Here is a 19,687-nt window from a genome sequence, read left to right as displayed (position 1 = left end):
AACACTGGAGAAACGCCTCATGTGGTTGGGCCTTTAGACTTACAAGTTGATGAACGACTTTACGACGGCGCAGAACAAGTCATATCGAATAAGAGAGCCTGCTATGTTGGTTCTCTGTTCCATAATTGTAGATAATACATTATATAGATGTGACATTTTTGATATGGTATATGAAAGACGCCTCGGGACGGCATTGGGGTTGATGTGAAGGACGATGCCCTAGAAGAGCTCGGGCGCGTGATTGAAGTCCAATGGCGCTTCTTTCTTCCTCTAACTTATTACAATTTTTATTTTCAAGTGTTTTGGAGTAGCCGGCTTCTGTGTTTTGTAGGAGCCACCATCTGCATATTTTTTTCTTTTCTAACTCTAACTCTTTCCTGCATTCGAAGCAGTCGAGGCGAGTTGTTGAGTCAAAAGTCGTTTAAGAATACGGCCGTAAAACTAACCTCTACTGCTCGAAAAATGAACACGCAACAACTGAAAAGAAAACACAAGCTTTGGCGCGCATCTAAACGCGTTGAGCAGCCGAATTTTTTCTCACTGTGTCGGGTGTATGCTACAACACGCCTTTTGAAATTTTTTGTTCTTTCTCCTCTTATTGTAGATGTCTTTCGAGTATGCTTTCATCCTGGGCTGCGCCAGTTGGTGCCGAGCTTCACTTCCGCCAATTATCCAAATCAAACCTCCAAGATGAAGCCAACCCTACGGGCGACGTTCACGTATGTATACACATTCATTTCCATCTTTACGATACGTTCCTTACAAACGAGGGTAGAGTCTTCGCCACAGTGAACAGCTACGAGGCACAAGACAGAGTGTAAAACTATGGAGAGTGCTGGTGACATGAGCCACTCAAAGCTGTTTTTAGAGAGAGTTTGTCCATTAGGAGGAGCCTACCTTGAACGGTATCATGCGACGCCACGGCTGAACGACCTCCCTCGCCGTGCTCTGTTGTCGTCCCGTCGTCAGCCGGTCCCCGACGCCATGTTGATGCTCAGCGTTGTTTACGATGTAAAGAGTGCTTTACCCAAGCACGAACCTAGACAACTACAATACCAGGACAACTCATACCAGACAACTACACCCAACTCATACCGGGGCAACTCATACCGCCCTCAAGTCATACCATGACGACTCATAGCGGGGTAACTCATACTGGGACATTCTCATACCGGGAGGACAACTCCATGCCAAGAGAACTCATACCGAGACAATCCAGACTAGGACAACCCACACCAAGCGAACTCATGCCACACTAAGCTCCTCTTTTTTTAGTGGGAAGGGTGTTGATTACGGGGGTAGCTTTTTGTACCATTCAAATTCAAGTGACGCCGGGAAAGGCCATACCAGGAAAAAATGACACAGAGTGGGACTTATACTGAAGGAAAGGTACGAATCCACAAATGACATTTTGCCGATGCGCACTGATGTATAGTTAAAGCGCACTGCAATTGTAATGGGAAATGGGGAATTTCTGAAAGAAATCAAATCGAAAATGTCCCACATTTTCGTCGTCGCATGGAACATACTAAGACATTAACACTTTGAATACATCATGGATGGGCTCAATCCGTATTCATGCGCCTCACAATACTATTCGCAAGCAGCCCATATGCACGCTTCTCCAGGCGTTGTTTTCGCGATGCCCTGGCACGACAGACGCCAGCCAGGGACTAGTAACCCATTCTTCATGATGGCAAGGCAGACTTAGTAGAACTGTAGTAGAACGGCGGGAATAACTAAACAACAGCCTCCACGTTGAGTGAATTGGTCCAATTCCCGAACGGATTCCTCTTGCAAGCAGCCAGGCGTATACTCTGAAACTCAGGAGTATCCCGCACGACGACAAAAATGTGGAACAATTTCGATTTCATTTATTTTCAAAATTCCATATTTCCAATATCCATTCAAGTGCAGTTTAACTATCCTTCAGTGCGCTTCCGTAAATGTCGTTTGTGGATATTCTGTGACTTTTTTTTTTTTTCGTGATATTGCCTTTCCCGGCGTGACTTGAGTTTTGAATCTGAAAAGCTACTCTCAAAAGCAAAAGCTCCCTTCGCGCAAAAATAGTTGCGTATGGTATGAGTTCGCTTGGGATGAATTGTCTTGGTATGAGTTTTCCTGGTATGAGCTGCGTGGTCGCCCCAAGGAGGGAAGACACGTGCGCACTTCGTCCTTCGAAAGCCCGTCCACCTTGAATTCTTCCAGTTAAACTCCCCATATCTAGGGTTCCGCGTTTTCGTCATTTATACGCTCTGCAAGTAACCGAGCCTTCTGCGCATATCTCCTCTCCCGGTTACTCCACTCGGGAAGCCCCATTGGCTACGGCGGCGCCCTCCCTCTTCCCTCTCACTGCCTCCTCTCATGCGCAGAGACGCACTTGCACAGCGTATTACAGGGGGTATTCGGAAGGTGTTTTTCGGAATATATGTGCTTTGTCAGATTCTGATAATTTCGACATTTTAAAACGCTTGCGCCCATAATAGATGCCGAAAAATCGGCAGCTATAATGAGTCATGCAAGGAGTGCTACATAGCATTAGGACACTGAGAACGCGACGAATTTTCTTCCCTTTGTTGGAGGGTTCCACCTGTACTTGAACCCCTCGACCCACTGATAAAAGTGTTACGGGGGAAGGTTTTTCCACGAACTTGCTTCTAGCGGCTCCGCTGAGCAATGTTCTCCACGTTCTGCCTGGAAACGAGGTGAAGGAAAAACGATAGTGTGATGCTCCGGAGGAAAAAGATGCAGTCAGGTACCGGAATTATCGGCATGGAGCACCACGTGCAAGGATATATTGGGAAGTTTTCTGAATATGCCGAATTTCTAGAAAAATATTTGGGAAGTGGCAAATGCCAAAAACGCGGAACCCTACCCGTATCACAGGCACCTGTGGGTCTTAAGCCGGCGATTCCGGTAGATTACATTGAGCGCGACAAAGCACGTGTCGACCAGCTGGCTCACAACATCAAAAAAATGGCCCACCAGGTGGCTGATAAGCGTTTTCCGAACGGGTTCCGCTTGGATTCAGGCTTTTGAGGCAGTGCGAGAGAACGGCTCTGACGTTCAAGCAGGCTCCACCCACGCGGCGGCAGAAGATCAGAGAATGGCCAAACTCTCTATAAACGGCTCTGCATTGAACCAGAGGCCTTTATAGGGAGAGTTTGACCATTAGGTGGAGCCAAACTTGAAGCGCGTCACGCGACGTCACGGCTAAACGACCATCCTCAGCCGGTCGCCGACGCCATATTGACGTTGATCGCTGTTTACGATGCAAGGGGGGAAGACACGGGCGTGCATCGTCGTTTGAAAGCCCTTCGTCCTCGAACTCTTTCAGTTTGGCAACAAAGCCCCCCTCATCACAGGCGGCTGTGGGTCATAAGCCGCTTATTCCTGTAGATTACATTCAGCGCGACCGCAAAGCTGTCGACTAGAGTCACTAAATAGGGAGCAGAGTAGCGGCACGGAGCCACGCCGGCGAGCGAGACCGCCATCTTGGGTCCAGCGCGGCTGCGTCGCCTAGCAATGGGACGCCGACCTCCCCCTTCCCCGCCGGAGAACTGCGCGCAGCCGAGCCAGCTCGCCAGCTCGCAAACGAGGAAACCGGTTTTGGATGGAGGGGACTCAACATGGGCGACGCGTTCGTGGAAGGAGAAACCACGTGACGCGGTCGGCCCAATCAAGGACACCGAACGGTGGCTCCGGCGCGGAAAAGGAATGTGATACTCTGTACCCCTATTTAGTGACTGTACTGTCGACCAGATGGCGGACAGCATCAAAATGGCGCGCACCAGATGGCTGATAAGCGGATTCCGCTTGGATTCGGGCTTTTTGGGCGGCTCAAGGATGACTCTGACGTCAAAACAGGCTCCACCCGTGAGACGGCAGAAGATCAGAGAATGGCCAAACTCTCCCTATAAACGGCTCTGCATTGAACACGCGCGTAGCGCCACCACAAGCGTGTAGCCCGTCAACTTCGCAAAGAGCATTCGATCCAATGCTCCTTGACAGGTTCACACGTTACGCGCTTGCTGGCTCTGTTTAATGTTGGTTTCAAGGGTCATTGAAGACTGCCCGTGTAACAGGGGCATGACTGTTAGTAACTGAGAAAGGTAGAAAAAATACAGCGAACGGGTGAGAAAATGTTAAGGGAAGTGGCTCTACCCTCAACGTTCTAGTGATTAGTTACCTCATACTATGATCAGCAGCTTTGTAGCTGCAGCTTTGTGACTATTTGGCTTATATATAATTATATATATTTATTATTTATATATTTTTATTTATTTATTTGGCTTTTATTTTATTGTGGCTATTTATTTTGTGACTTCGTGGCTCTTCCATGACTAGAACACCGCATGTTACCGCGAGATAACTTTCTGCCCATTTTATTTCTTGATCAATCAATCAATCATGTTGTTGATGTTGATGATGATGAAGAAAAAATAATAGGGAGAGGTCAAGCAATCATCATTTGCACGCACCGTACTGCAATACCATAATTTTGGTCGCGTACGACTTCTTTTTCTTTCTTCTTCTTCTTCTTCTTTTCCTTTCCTTTTTTTTTTTTTGTTTCTTAAAACTTAAGGTACCCCAGGGCCGGTAGTTACCCTAAAACGCTGTGCGTAACATCGTCTTGTCTTCGCCATTACAAACGAATACTATGGCCATAGACCAACTATCCTTCATGCCGTTGAATAACTGGAGGGTTTCGAGCTGCACCTATTTTGTACGCATTTGTGCGTTGCAGCACAGGACCGATTTTTGTCTTCCGGGCCCGATCACCAAGTCAATGAAGTTTTCTAGCTGAAGGTGCCAGCTCCTCGTCGCCTACCATTTGGCACGGGAGCAGTTGGCGTAGATAAATTCAAATTCCCTTGTTCTGTATTTGCTTAGTGCCCTTACTGTGGACTGCACCTGCCCCAAGCGCTGTCGACAGCTCCTTTTCTGAAGCATTTTCATTGTGTAAACGTGCAAATGTGAAGTTTCGTGCAAAAAGGCAGAGTGGTCAGAGCAGTCCTGATAGAGCTATCTCCTTCCGCATGCGTTGTGCTCGTTCGCAAAGTGAGTTACTGGCAGCCAGTTTTCAACGCCGTCCACTTCAGTAGGCTCAAATGATAAAATATGCGCATTATGCAGGGTATTATGGGTGAGCACGTGGTCGGGGTATAAGAAACGAGAGGCACAATATAATTCCCCGAAGGGCTGTCTTTGATCTATGGCTTCGTCCTGCTCTGTTAGGGTACTGTACTGTATAGTAACCACGTTCAGTAATATCTTATCCTATTTTATTTGGAAATACTGCCAGTCCCCATTGGAGCTAGAGCAGGAGCGGCAGTCGTAAAAAATATCTGTGAAACGATCCAAATGGTCCGTCAAAGTACAACTGACAGCAATAATTCGTAATCACTGATAAAAAAAAAACGCTCAAATTCAAGGATACAACAGAGTCAATTATTTCTTACTCCATTATGACCACCTAAGATTGCAAATCATTGTTGGAATTTCGTTAAAATGTAACATAAGAAGACGAATTACACATATATGGGGAAGTTTGTTACTTTGCCTCTGTGGTGCGTGGCAAAAAAAGAAACTTCCTCACCCGCGCGCGTGAACCAGACGAATGAGCACGTACTTGGCAGCCGGACAGCTGAGCGAAAGAGAGCATCGGTACGCTGCTCCGTGCAAGAAATATGTAAACCAAATAAGTCGACGCGTTTGTTTGTTTGTTCGTTTGTTTTTTCCTGGAATAGGTTTCGCTCAATGTTCCGATCGGTAAAACAGAGCGAAGTAAAATTTAAAAGTGATGAGTTTTATTTAGAAATATTTTCGATAGCACGACCTGTTTCCGAATTATTCAGCCGGGGGACCTACGTGAAACACCCACTATATTAGAGCTCTTTTTCTTTCTTTCTTTTTTTGCACGTGATTCTAGTCTTCTTGTGCCCAGGAATATCTATGCTGAAGGCATATGATATGCTATGGTGCTCACGCACAGTATCCATCTTGCACAGGGCATAGGTCCCTGTGCACTACAACTTGTAAACAAAAGGATTATATGCATTTCTCCCTTTTCTTGTGGCACAAAATGTGCGCAGCGTGACTGATTTTCGAAGCTGCTACTCGTATGAAAGCTGGAAAAAAATGTCTAGGACCTGGATGCCATTAAAGGCTATGTCCTACTGGGAACGACAATGGCTCCATTAATGTTTACGTTGTGCGATATTTTTCTGTTCCCTCTGCTCAAGACGTCTTTCCTGTGAGCTAGCGCTAGTGCAGTACTATGACACAGTACAGTAACTATGCAGTAAACGTGTGCATCAAATACAGTAAAGTACACAGTAACTATAGTAATGATGATACTGCACCTCCCATAGACATCCGTGCATGCAAAACTGACAGTGCTTAGTTTCCATACGCGCGTACATGTATCGTTTTTTTTTTTAAGTTTCGTTCTGTAACGTGTCGTCTCCATCTGCATGACTCCATCTTCCCCCACCCTTTCCTTCAACACCCCTACCTGTCTCGGACTATCGTCCCAACCTTTCTTCCTGCACAGGTCATCGTCTTAAGGAGGCATGGCCCTGCTGTCAGCAGTGGCGTCCACTGTCATGGACCTGTGGACGCAACCGGACACAGAGGAAACACTGATCACGCAGGCTACCGTCGTTCCCAGTGAATCCACCCTGACGACGCTTCTTCCTTGGGAACCACCCGACAACTCTACGTCCACCATCGCAGCGACCGCTGCTTTGCTTTGTCTCAACACATCTATGCAGAGTCCCTGCAACGACACTGCAGTGAACGGGTCGAGCACAGAGGAATGGCGGCGACCGTTTGCCCTGTGGCAGACTGTCGTAATCGGTGTGCTCATCGGAATATGTATCATCCTCACTGTGGGCGGAAACATCTTGGTGCTCACTGCGTTCGTTGTGGAGCGTGCCATCCGGCAGCCCAGCAACTACTTCATCGCCTCCTTGGCCATGTCGGACTTGCTGATCGGTGTAGTGTCGATGCCTTTTTACGCCTTCTATGTCCTCGTAGGCCGGTGGGAACTCGGCCCCATACCGTGTGACCTCTGGCTGGCGACGGACCACACAGTGTGTCTCGTCTCCATCTATACTGTTCTACTCATCACCATCGATCGTTACTGTTCTGTAAAGATTGCGACAAAGTATCGCAATTGGAGGACTAGAGACAAAGTCATTTGGATGGTCGCCATCACGTGGATCGTGCCGTTCCTAGTGTTCTTCATAAGCATCATGGGATGGGAGCATTTCATCGGTTACAGAGACTTGGATCCCGGCGAGTGTGCAGTTCAGTTTCTAAAGGATCCGGTGTTTAACACGTCTCTCATATTTGGCTATTTCTACGCTACGTTAGTTGTGTTGTTCATTCTGTACGGAGGAATATACAAAACGGCGAGTGATATGCAAAAGAAGTCAGCGGCGAAACAAAAGAAGATGCAGTCTCTCGTAGCCTTGGGACGGGGAGGTGCGGGTTCTAGACCAGGGGCTAGTTTACCGAAATGTGCCGGTCCAGAGGCTCAGGATACGCAGCAGCAACCTGAGACGACTTCCATGACTGAATGTCAGCAAATAATTCGAAATCCTGAGCAAGGGCAACCTGGCAGTGGGGATTCGAGCTCTAGCCAGAAGACGTCCTCCAACCGCACGGGCAACACAGAGACGACGAGCTTTTCAGACAAAGGAAAGGACAATTCGGACCAAGATAGGTCTAGCAGCCCCATCTTTGAGTCGGATGAAGAATATTCACAAGACGCAAGTACAAGACCACCAAAGTCAGAACACAAGCCGAGGAAGGTCAAGACCCACAAAACTGGGCCTAAAATGGGAAAGAGAGCGTCGAAAGCTGGCGCCACCCGAATGTCTATAGTCGAGGCAACTCTGTTGAGGATCGAGCCACCTTCTTTCGCCACAGGAAGAACATCGGAGCTTGCCAAGCAACTTGCCTCTGCTCTTCCAATGACCGAACACGCTGAGACGACGACGCGTTCGAGGCATTCCTTTCAGCAGCAGACCTCCGTACCGCACCCGGACAGACGCCGGTCAAGCCCACAGCAACCTAGAAGATCTCCGCTGAGTTCGCAGCAAAAGCCCAATTCCAGTCGTCGTAGCTTCCAGCAGGACTTTTCATTAAACTCCACGTCAGAGCCTAGTCTTCTAGACACCGAGAACATCATGACTCCAGTAACTCCTCCAGGTTCCGACTGTGGAAATCCTTTTGTGACTATTTCGCCGACAGAACCATTACGGTCAATATCCCCCTCTGCAAAACCAATTCCACCGGCGACGTTAGACGTACGGTCACAGTTCGAACCTCCCCCACCTGCAGTTGCCGACCACCTGAAATTTATAGACCAAGACACTTCCCTCGCCATCGCGTCACCTAAGAGTGATAACTTTTCTCTAGCATCTTTGCCTTCGATACCTTCGGTCGCTAGCCACGGCAGCACACCTCCCATAGATCTCCGGTCGCAGCTCGTTTCATCCAGCACCGCCGTTGCCTCCGCGGCAGGAGTCCTACCCTTGCCCAAACCGACAGACGCGGTGGAAGAGAAACCGCCTTCGCTCCAGAAGAATGCTGTCCCAGCAAAGTCCACGAAATTCCTTACCCCACACACGAAGAACAGCATCGTAGAAACGCAACAACTCGAGTTTAGTTCGGAGTCGAAAACGATAACTCGGGTGGCCAATCCAGATGAAGCACGGTGCATGATTGAGGTGGAGCAGTCGCCCATGGAGACGTTGTCTAGAGAATGCTCGACGAATCGTTCGTCGCGTAGTCGAACGTTAGTGTCTTCTTTCAGTAAGAAGATACACAAGAAGAGGAAAAATGACAGGAGGCAGAAATCCAAGTCAGAAAACCGGGCGAGGAAGGCATTAAGGACCATCTCGTTCATCCTCGGGGCGTTTGTGATTTGCTGGACACCGTATCATATCTGCGCTCTCGTTGAAGGCTTCTGTTCAGACCCCAACGGGTGTGTGAACTATCATCTCTTTTACTTCACGTACTTTTTGTGTTACGCCAACAGCCCCATAAACCCCTTCTGCTACGCGTTGGCGAACCAACAATTCAAGAAGACGTTTTACAGGGTACTGCGCGGTGACCTCCACAAGACGTAGCTCTTTCTTCTAGAGACAGCTTGGTAATTTTTGGATGTGGAACAAAAAGTAAGATGTTTTAAGTTTTAGCTTTGCGTTATAAACACTGTAGTGACTGTTTATTCGTGTGAACACGTATGTGTCAAGCAGGATGATATGTTGATATGTGTGTCTGGTTATCATATTCGTTCGTTTACATGCAGTAATTTAATTACAGTGTACATTGAAATGTCACATGACGCATCCTAAAGGGCACCAGTACAGCCTTCTTGACATAGCTTGAATTCTTCAAGAGGATTGGAGACAGGACACTCACTTATGAAGCGCTTTTCTTTCTAAAGCCATCATTTCCATACCGTAGAGGATGACTTGCACCAAACCTCTAAAATGTGGCGTGGTTGCTAAACTTCTTAACGCAGCTGTACGATGTCCCTTCGAAAAACTACGCACCAGATACGTGCGAATAAAGGATCTCAGTTTTTTTACTCCAACACGGGTATCTTTCCACATTGTTGCAGACGATGCATGACGTATCCAGCGCGTCGCACGAGTGCGGCTGCCAGTACAGAAAGTGCTGGTTAAAGTAAAGCAGCATATTCTGCTTGTTGGTACGTGATTAGCATGTTATAAGAACAACTGACAGGGGCACAGAGGAGACAAAACAACAACGCGCTGTGTTGTCTTGTCTCCTCTCTATCCCTGTTTGTTGCGCTAACAACATGTTGCTGGTTAAAGGCCGACGTAATGGCCGTGGTGAGCAGTCGTGCATGAACTGTATTTCAGTTTAATTGTAAAGTAATGGAGCTGCCATAAACTTTTCAATGCGTATACTATTGTATTGTACTATTGTAGTGAGTACATGCACCCTTTACATTATATTGCGTTTTGTAAAAAATGAACACGCACCTGCCCTATTTGTATGTGTACATAAGATCCGTCTGTGAGTAGATTCTCCGTAAGCTCTGAACATGTTTTCACACCAACACAAATGTACTAAATAACGTGAGAAACACGTAAGAAGGTCACAATTTTTCATTACATTTTGGCAGACAAGGTCGTCGGGACTCCTTCCTACAACATTCGAGCTATCTTAAAAGGCAATTCCACATACTACTTTTTAACCGCACGCAAAAATTTGCTGCTAGTGAGCACTTACCGCTTTGTACGGGTGACTACATTCCGCCACAAACCTGGTTGTGAAGGTAATCTCATTTGGCGTCATCGCGCCGTCATCGCCGGCGTCGCGCGCAACCTGTAGCACGCAAGGGCTCATGGGAACTTATAGCGTCTTACAGCATTACGAGACGGCCGGAGGCGGAGGTAGAAGAAGAACAACAACATTCCCGGTGTGCGCAGCAGCAGCGTCAGCCGGGGAACCATAACCGAAGCAGACGACGGAGCAGTGTCGCTTAAAGTTCCCATGGTGCTTTGCGCCGCGCGCTTGGTGGCGCGCGCATGTTTGTAAAATCGTCTATTACGTCATGCATCGACTGCACGAGAGGCAGATCCGTGACAGCTGGCGTGCATCGAGGTCTCGATGTGGAGAACAAAAGCGGTGACGGAAGCTGCGCCGGAACCCTTTAACCCGTACTTCATTTTGTATTCATGCAGCTCAAAGACGTGTCTGACGTGATATTAATTTGACCGTTCCACCGTGAGTGTCCCTGAAAACTGCAGACACACGCTCATCCACTGATGCTGGAGTCGTATTCCCATGAGCAAAACCCATAGACGTCTAATTTCTGCAATCTGAAGTCGGAAGATTCCTGTTGCACAAAATATATATCAGAGTCTTCTTGCCGTTGACGTCACGCTATGCGCCACACATATTTTAAAGCAACGCGCTGAGTATAGCGCTCTGCGTTATCCGACCTATTGTTTACAGTCTGTCGCTGACAGAGAGTGAGCATTGTGCCATTGAGAACTTTTTTTAACTCTTCAGTTGCCAGAGTGGTCACGTGTAAAATTAAATGTGCTGAACGTTGATGCAGTAGCCAGTACAAAAACAAAAAAAAAAAAGAAAGAAAGAATGTCCTTCGCGTCGACGGTACAACGGGCTTCCGTGTTGCCGGCGAGATAATGTGTGCTCCATAATTTAGAATACACGGAGCAAAAAACAGCGTTCCCTTATCTCTTACATGGACAAGAATGGGTAATTGGGTGCCGTCCTTGTATTAACTTCCTAGGATGCTTTTACCCGCTGCTCTCCCACTTTTATTTTTGGAAACTCGATCTTTGACTGTATTTTTCATTTATTTATTTTTTCTTCCGGACATCAAAGTGAACAGGGCTGGAACGATTGCTTGCAACGTTTTTATCATTTTGATGAACAACTTCGGATACTTAAAACATTCGTAAAAATTGCCAAGTACTATGTCGTGGCGCTGGATGTGATTTATGTGACAACCGCGAAGTGTAGACAGACGAAATTAGAACATAACTACATGATACTCTACGTTAGGCAAATGGCAGTACACGATCGTTGGGTAGGTTGGGTTATTCATCGAAACGTGTTCCATGCATGTTCTTAACTTGACGGCACCCATGTGAAATCAACGATGTTAATCACGTAATGTATTTACACCTAAGTAATCGCCGTTTAGTGAACGTACGAGGGCTAGAAGCACCACTAAAGTTTACACCGCACCGGTTACAACATATCAGTTTGTTCTCTATCGTTCTACTAATCTATTCATTAATATTCGTGCGTTGAATAGTAGGACATGTGTATTTCCTATTTCGTAACTCGTATTATCAGTATGTCCAAGTAGCATCATCTACACCTGGCTACTTTCAACGTTCATGCCTTAGAACCTACACCTGACCGTTAAACCTTATACACATTCACTCACTGTGAATCATCGTTCATGAGACATTGCTTTCGTTATGCCATGTAGTGAAAGCACGGTAGCAGTGTACACTCTGTAGGTTATGTGTCTGTCGTGTAAAAAACAAACAAGCCTGTGCAAAGTATAGACGACATATTCATGATCAAGTCTTCCTCTTATTGATGGGCAGAATCAACGCGTCACTTGTGGTTGTGTATAAGCCAGAGGCCACTGCACGTATTGAAAGTGTGGTTGCTTTATCGGACTTGGTGCAGGGTCTCCTTGGAGCTAAACCGTTGATTGAGGTTGCCCCACTGTTTCTTGGGGCGCAGTGATGTGCAGAGGGTATAGTCAGTATTTCGTCGAGCTATGTCCCGCTATGTGAAGTGTGTTGTTTGAGCGCATATATGGGATACGCAAAGTTCACGTGGATTTCGCCCTTTTCAGTTTCGTTTCATCTTGTATGCGATTTGAAATTTAAGAAATTTGTGCGTCTTATAAATATTAGCAGCATTTCGATGACAGACACTGCGTGTGGAACTGAAGTTGTTTGCGTTGTTGAAGAGATCATGAATGCATTTCGTTTACTATTTGTATTTTTCGCAAGGTGTATTCAGGAATACCGAGTCGAATATTTATGCTCGAGGAGCAAACCTGCCTCTGTCTCGGCTTTAGTCGTGTTGCCATGGCGCCACTACTCTTTTCGATGCTTTTCTCGTGTGGCGCTGCTAGAGACCTGACAGAGCACCGCAGGTCGCGCTCGAATCATATAACGACAGTCATTTGACGCCGCCAGTGTTGCTGGGTTGTCTATAGTCAGTGACAACGTAAGTCCTACAATTGGGACCGCCCACTCATCTATGGCTCCCGTCGCTCTCTCTCTCTCTCCCCCAGTCCCCACTTGGCCGCGCCGCACTACATTCGCGCGCGCGGAGCGATTCTTGTGTGGGGGCGGGGTCAAGTGTATGACTTACGTTGTCACTGACTATAGTGTCGCGCATCAGGTCGGAGCGGCGCCGCGCATTGTGTGTGCTAACCGACTCGCAAATTTAACTGCAAGTTATACAGAACATCAGGGAAGCAACCATCAGTGACCGAAGGAGAAAAGGAGAAACGGAAAGAATGACGAAAGAGACAATTCTTTCCTGCGTTTGCTTATAAAAAAAAAAAGCCTTTTCTAACCGCGTGATCTGTTTGGCCTACGAACGAGAACCGCTCCCACAAAGAATTACACGTGCAGTACGGAAAAAATTCATACCCCCTTTGTTCCAGGATTGTGCGAATTCTCGCATTCTCCGCTCATCTTCCGCCGAAAAGCAGAAAAAGAAAAATGCTGTTCTGGCTCTCCGACCCAGTGGAATTCGCCATTACATTTCTGGATCATTGCTGTAAATGCGTGCGAACAACCATTTCAAAACAGCGATTGTTACGTCGAAAACCACAGTGACTTATATTTTATCGATTATCCCCTGTCGACTGACTATGTGCGTGTTGTTGAATGTCGGCTTGCGCTTCACAGAAAGTTAAAGCACACAGGGCAATGTACACAGTGTTGGAGAGTTTTTGAAACGAATTCGTTCAACTCGCAGACAAGAGTAGTAAAGCGAAACCGGTAAGCTCAACCCTCCTCTGAACTCACTCCCAAGGTGCGCTTGCAGTGACGCGCAAATATGCTCCCTCGTGACGGTTACACTGGGAGCGTTGAGATCGTACCTCGGATGATAGAAGCGCTCCCTCATAATGTCTTTCACCGGTGATATGCCGAGCTTTTTATGGTAGCTACATTTCCGATGTACACACCACAGTTCACTTAGTAGGTATATTATGATTTTAAAGAAACAAAAAATGTGGTGTCGCCTCTGAATGCAGGCCTATCATTCGCGTTTGTTGTCATTGTGGAAAAGAGCAGTGTCGTCGTTCGCGCTTGAAGTTACCTTCTCAGTAAAAGTCACCTGGAGTCAGCATGGATCAACGGAGTGGTTAGCAGAGTGGTTTGTGCAGAGAACACTTGTGTGTCTCAAGATTTTTGAAAGAAAACAAAAACGCCGAGTGGACATTGACGACAGCCGCTTTCCTCTTGGACCGTTGGATCCGTTGCTGCATGTTGTATTATGTGCAGATTGTGTATATATACTTGTACCATATATGTTGATTGGTTTATACATCGATTAGTGGTGACGCTGTTTTGTCGGGAGGTCCCTGTATCGCCGAGTGAATGTTTTTGTTATTATCAAAACAGAAGGAACATGCCAGCGCTTTCAAGACATATAGAAATATTGTTGAGACTGATTCTTAGGAATATTGTTAAGAGTGATTCTTATCTTTTTCCGCACATAGTTAGGATGACAAGTCATAGTTCAGAGCAAAAGTACTTCGGTGAAAATCTATCTTTTCAGCGTCGAAGAAGCAGGTATAAAATAAAAATAATAAAATAGGTAAATGTGGCTCCATCGCAATCCGAATAACTTCGCGTCCCAACATACAGACAACAAGTCGCGAGCTCCATAAAAATGTCCTTTAACAATAAATTCTAAAAAGCGGCAAATTGTAAGAATTAAAAGTTCGAGACGATGTACCTTAGAGTAAAAATGGTTTCGACCCAAACTAGAATGTACCATGAACAACTATGTAGCACTTGTAGAAGTGCATTAAAGATCCTTATTGGTTGTAAGGAGCATGCCGCAGAGAAACTGGCGATCTACCGCAGAATTTAGCGCCTCAACCATTATTCCTCCCCGTGAGTGTTACATACTGTACGCTGAACTGTTCTGCCCTCTAGTGCCACGGCCTGTAGAAACTTTGCATTCAAGAGTACAATAAACGCAAAATGTTCGTTATAAAAGAATCCGCCTCCATAATATGAATTTCGGTTTATGTGAACTTTCGTGTGTGAGGTATGGTTCCGTGTTTCATTTGCAGGCAACGGTGTTTGCACTAGCAGAAAGTATTTCTTGTCTTGCCCTATCTTATCGTTGATTGCCTTTAGTTAGTAAGCCTATTGCGAACGTATGAAGACTAGCCTGCACACATCCAAGGCCACTTAGATTGTACAGAGTGTGCTAGGAGATCATTGTTCCCGTTACGAGGTGCCCACATGAGCGACCTGATCGGGCGATATGCCAGCAGAGACCGGAGTACGAACGGAGCAACGGCAAAGGCAGTTGAGTGCATGTGACCGACCAAGCCTTGCACACAGCCTGACGTCACATCTTCCCACGTACTCCCTGCGCCGCGGTTCCCTCTGTCCGCTCGTCACAGAATATACCGTCTTCCGCCGCTCGTCTGCTCAGCTCGTCTGCTAGCGATTCCGCAATAGACCTGTTTCTGTGAGCCTGGTGGCGCGAGCGAGCGGCAACGTCGGCGCCCCAAAATATGCAACGCGCGGTAGTTCAGCAGACGACGCGACATTTTCAAACACAGTGTCTCGAGTTGTTCGCACTTGGCAAGATGCACCGCTTTTTCTGCGGGTTTCCTACAGGTCTTGTAGCTTTCCTTGGCGCCATACCGCTTGAAACACCATGCAGAACCCGCTGATAGATCCGATACTGTTAGATCCGTGGCCGCTTGGGCCCGAAACGGTGCTGTGCAAACTTCTCTGCAACAGCCCTATGGGTCTATTCAGTTAGGTTGCGCCCGCCGTGGGAACCGGTTGCGCAACCCGGTTGCTGGAGCTGCAGTACGGATCGTCCCACGAGCGATTCTTCCCGCAACCTTTAGGTACAACCTGTCCATCACATAGCTCCTCCTCCGAAGACATCCAGTCGCAATGGCTGTCTGTCGTGGTGTCACTTCCGAGACGTAAATTCCACAGCCCAGACGTCGCGGATTACGAAGGCGACGCTAGCAGCATGAAATCTTCCCCGTCTGTTCATGTAAAATGTTTCACGAGAATGTGTTCTTGAATACGTCCTTGCAAGCTGTCAACCCTATTTTCAGCTCTCGCTCTCGTACGATTGGCCGAAAATGATGATGATGACGTTTTCTCGCGCCGTCTCACGAGTTTCGCTCGTTCTGCGGTGCGGCGAGTTGCTCACCGACTGGAAGTACCCTACTCACTTCTACTTCACTTGCGCCCAACCGCATTGCTGGAACTTGGAAATTGGACTGCTGGAAGTTGCAGCAAAAGTTGAATCGTGTGATCGATAAGGTTGTATCGTATGAACCGACCTTATCAGTGCTCACCTTCATGTTTTCTAACAATCTCCTTTCTGGTTTCTTTCCAGCGCCTTTCGGGTTACCCTTGGCATTTCTTCCGCGATATCTTCTTGGCGCTTGCTTGCCTTCTCGTACTCCTCGATCTCGTCCGCCGATATCTTCCCGATAAAGTCGCACGTGCGGACACCCGGCTACTGCGCGTTCGTGACAGCAGTGAAAGTACGAATCTGATTGGTCACTTGGCGATAGCCTCCTATACTGACCCAAGCAGCACAATGTACCGAAGGTCGAGTGCAATAGGGGTGGACGGTATGTGTCTTATCAATGGTCTTTAGTTTCAACAGTTCGTTCAAGGTCTTCCACCTACCCGTCCACCCCTATTGCACTCGACTTTCAGTACATTGTGCTGCTTGGGGAAATGAGGTAATGCTCAAGCGTTGTAGTCTAGATAATGGTGGATACAGTGTGTTGAATCAGGAACACCAGCTGTGTGATATCACTCACACCACGTGTCGCATTTGTTACCCGATCTCTTGACTGCGCCAAGACCAGGATGCCTTCACAGACAACGAAGGAAATTCGCATTGTTCTGTCTTGGGCTGGAGTTCGTCGTTGTTAAAATCATACTTTCAACGATAGACAGCAGTCCAACTCAGAATGTGCTGGAGAAATACGAGGAGAACTTTGAGGACATGTGGATCTGCCAGAAGAATGAAACAACGCAATAAGTGTCGGATGGATAATCGTGTGCAGTAAGGTGAGTCTACGTGCTTAGTAGGCCTAGAAGTACAGAGACTGCATTCCTTACCCTGACCATGTGAAACGAAAATTACTTCTGCAGTAATTTTGAAGTAATTTGATCTTGTGTCGACAGTTACGTACGACTCCTTCTTCTTCGTATTATTTTCTGTTTTGTATTAGTTTTGTATCGTAGTTTTTAAGCCCATAAAACTAAGTAAAGGTCAAACAAACTACAATACAAAGGCACATTCGATCTCTATTGGAAGCGCTACATGGTAGCGACATTTGAGATGCCAACACTATGAAGCTGTCCTCACCATCACCCTCACCACAGCAGGATGTCAATTCCACACAAAATGTGCAACGACACCGAATTAGTAAAAGGGCGGAAAAGATGCCGGTTTGTCGTTGCGCAGCAACAGGAACGCTGAGTCTTTTTGTACTTGAAGCAAAAGATGGGGTAAATCAACAGGAGAGCCGTGGACTTTATTCCCCTTCTTATTATGCACTTCGCATAAACAGATCGAACCATGATAATGGGAAAGGCCTCAGCATGGAACAAGAAAAGACAACACAAGGGTATCCCATGGCCATATAACTTTTCTTTGACATCACGTAGCGAATAGGCGTTAACAAGAGCTTCTGCGCAACAGCATCAGCAAATTAGCAGCAAGGTAAAATACTACAGGCCATACCGATTCACCAAGAAACATAACATCCCGAAATTATCAGAACTTAAAGACGAAGAAAAAATAGCGGTCTACCTGCTATAGGGCTGTTGCAGTGAAGTTTGCACAGCGCCACTTCGGGCCCAAACGGCCGCGGATCCCAACAGTAAGGAGTTCCATCAGCGGGTTTTGCATGGTGTGTCAAACGGTATGGTGCCAAGGAAGCTACCTGTAGGAAATCAACAGAAAAAGCGGTGCTTCTTGAAAGCGCGAACAACTGGAAACCGTGTACTTGAAAGTGCCGCGTCGTCTGCTAAACTGGGGCGCTGATGCTGCTGCTCACTCGCGCCACCTGGCCCAGAGCAACAGGCCCATAGCAATCGTTGAACTGCTAAGAAAATGCGGGGGCAATTTTAAATTGCGAGTAATGGTTTGCACATATGGGTCAAATTTACGAGCAGAACTGCAATGAGTTATGATCTAATGCTAGAGAGGATAACGCGCTGTGGGGTCTGGCGTGAAGAAATAAGATCCACTCAGCCGAATTAGAGGATAACGTTTTTCGTGCTGTTGCCGGTGGCAGGCACCTCGAGTCAATGACGTATAAAGCACACTCATTTTTTGCCGTGTACGAGAACGACCGTGTGTGCGTGCAGCGATTTTCCCAGCACCCCCTCCCCCCCGCACCCCCTATTGACCTCCCAAAAGTCTTGCAGCACCCTCCCCCCACAAATACCTGAAGAACGGCCAAAAAGGCCACAAAAGCAGCAGATATGGGCGTCGCCCCCCACCCTACAGACCCCGCCTCCCCCCAGGGATGAATATCCTGGGAATATTCCCCGGTTCAAGTCGTCAGCCCCACGAAGCAACGACGAAGCAAGACATCTCTCTCTCCCGCCTCATCATCATCAGCAGCATCTCACCCGCGTTGGCAGTCTCGCTTGCAAGTTGTTTTATACCGCGGCATTCTAATGCCCGCAGCTGGAGGGGAGGATTCACGTTGAATAAACGCTTCACTCCCACGGTTCCCGTGGCGCCATCTATTGTCGGAGCGGAGTTTTCGGCGCACACCACAAGAATATCCGAGGAGGTGGCCCAATAATGCCATCGCATTAAAAAACTGGGGCTGTGGCGCCACAATGTGGGCATTTCCTACGGGGACTGCGGGCGCTTCGGCTCAGTCCACTGACGTAGTCGTACGCTAGAAGTATAGCTGGTTGTTCGGGCACCCCGTTGGCTTTAAAGATGCATAAGTGTATGTTTTTCAGCATTCTTATCTATTCAATAAGGCTTTGGAGTAAAACAGAGCAAAAGTCGAAGTCGACAAAGACTGTGTTACCTAATAGACTTCCTGCGGTTCATACTTTGTTGAACCATACATCGGACATAGTTATTATTTTTCTATGTATATGTGGTGTACCCATAACGCTGCGTACAGTGTGTACAATGTGTGCTGTGCTTTTTGCAGTGTGGCGCAAAGGGTTATAACATTGCAGCTAGCACTCAATGGATTGTTTCTGTTATGATATGTTTTTGTCTTCACATATTCCTTCACTTGTCATGCTTAGTGAAGAACGAATACGAGGGACATTCCTGGTATTCACTGTTCTCGTTTACAATTAGGTATCACCGCTCTTGAATACCAGAATATTCCTTTCATGTATTACGCATTTGCGAACATTTAAATTTGTCTCGCAGGGAGGCTTGCTGACTAGTGTTGCAGTGAGCGAAAGAATGATTGCTTTGCATAATGAAATGAGTGCGCTAGTAACCAAGGATCTCACACCCGCAGCATCATATATTCTGATTTTTGCTGTTAGTGCAAGGTAGAGCGGGGGGGGGGGGAGGGGGTATATGTTTATTAAGAAAGAAAAAAGAAAGGAAAGGTTCGTAGGGGGGGGGGGACGGGTTTGCTCATCAGGCCGATACTTTCATTTTTTTATAATGCTTCGATGGAAAACAGTTCGCCAACGGACTGCCATGACAGGGCAAAGTTGCGCTCACCAAAGCACTCAGCGGAACCATGGAAAAAGGCGTGTTATCACTAATTTGTTACATGGAATTTAATGATTGCTAACCCTGCTACGTTGCATAAACAAGGATTTCACAATTTTATTTTCGGCGTTGCTTACTCAAACTTCACAACAACAACAACAACAAATAAATCGTGACT

The 19,687-nt window shown here is 47.0% G+C and overlaps 1 protein-coding gene across 5 annotated transcripts in view; it reads left to right on the top strand.

Annotated features, from left to right (window-relative positions):
• The window catches only part of LOC135374752 (muscarinic acetylcholine receptor M5-like), a 399,570-nt gene extending 387,096 nt beyond the window's left edge, over positions 1-12,474 (top strand). For all 5 annotated transcript variants that reach the window (XM_064607680.1, XM_064607676.1, XM_064607677.1 and 2 more), the window contains 2 exons: positions 605-719; positions 6,557-12,474. In XM_064607680.1, coding sequence (XP_064463750.1) covers positions 6,576-9,143 — 2,568 coding nt within the window. In that variant the 5' untranslated portion in view covers positions 605-719; positions 6,557-6,575 and the 3' untranslated portion in view covers positions 9,144-12,474. The remainder of the gene's footprint in view (positions 1-604; positions 720-6,556) is intronic.
• The last annotated feature ends 7,213 nt before the right edge of the window (positions 12,475-19,687 follow it).

The sequence above is a fragment of the Ornithodoros turicata genome, unplaced genomic scaffold (genome assembly GCF_037126465.1).
Source record: "Ornithodoros turicata isolate Travis unplaced genomic scaffold, ASM3712646v1 ctg00000746.1, whole genome shotgun sequence".
NCBI classification, from domain to species: Eukaryota; Metazoa; Arthropoda; class Arachnida; order Ixodida; family Argasidae; genus Ornithodoros; species Ornithodoros turicata.
This window is presented reverse-complemented; position numbering and strand designations above follow the sequence as displayed.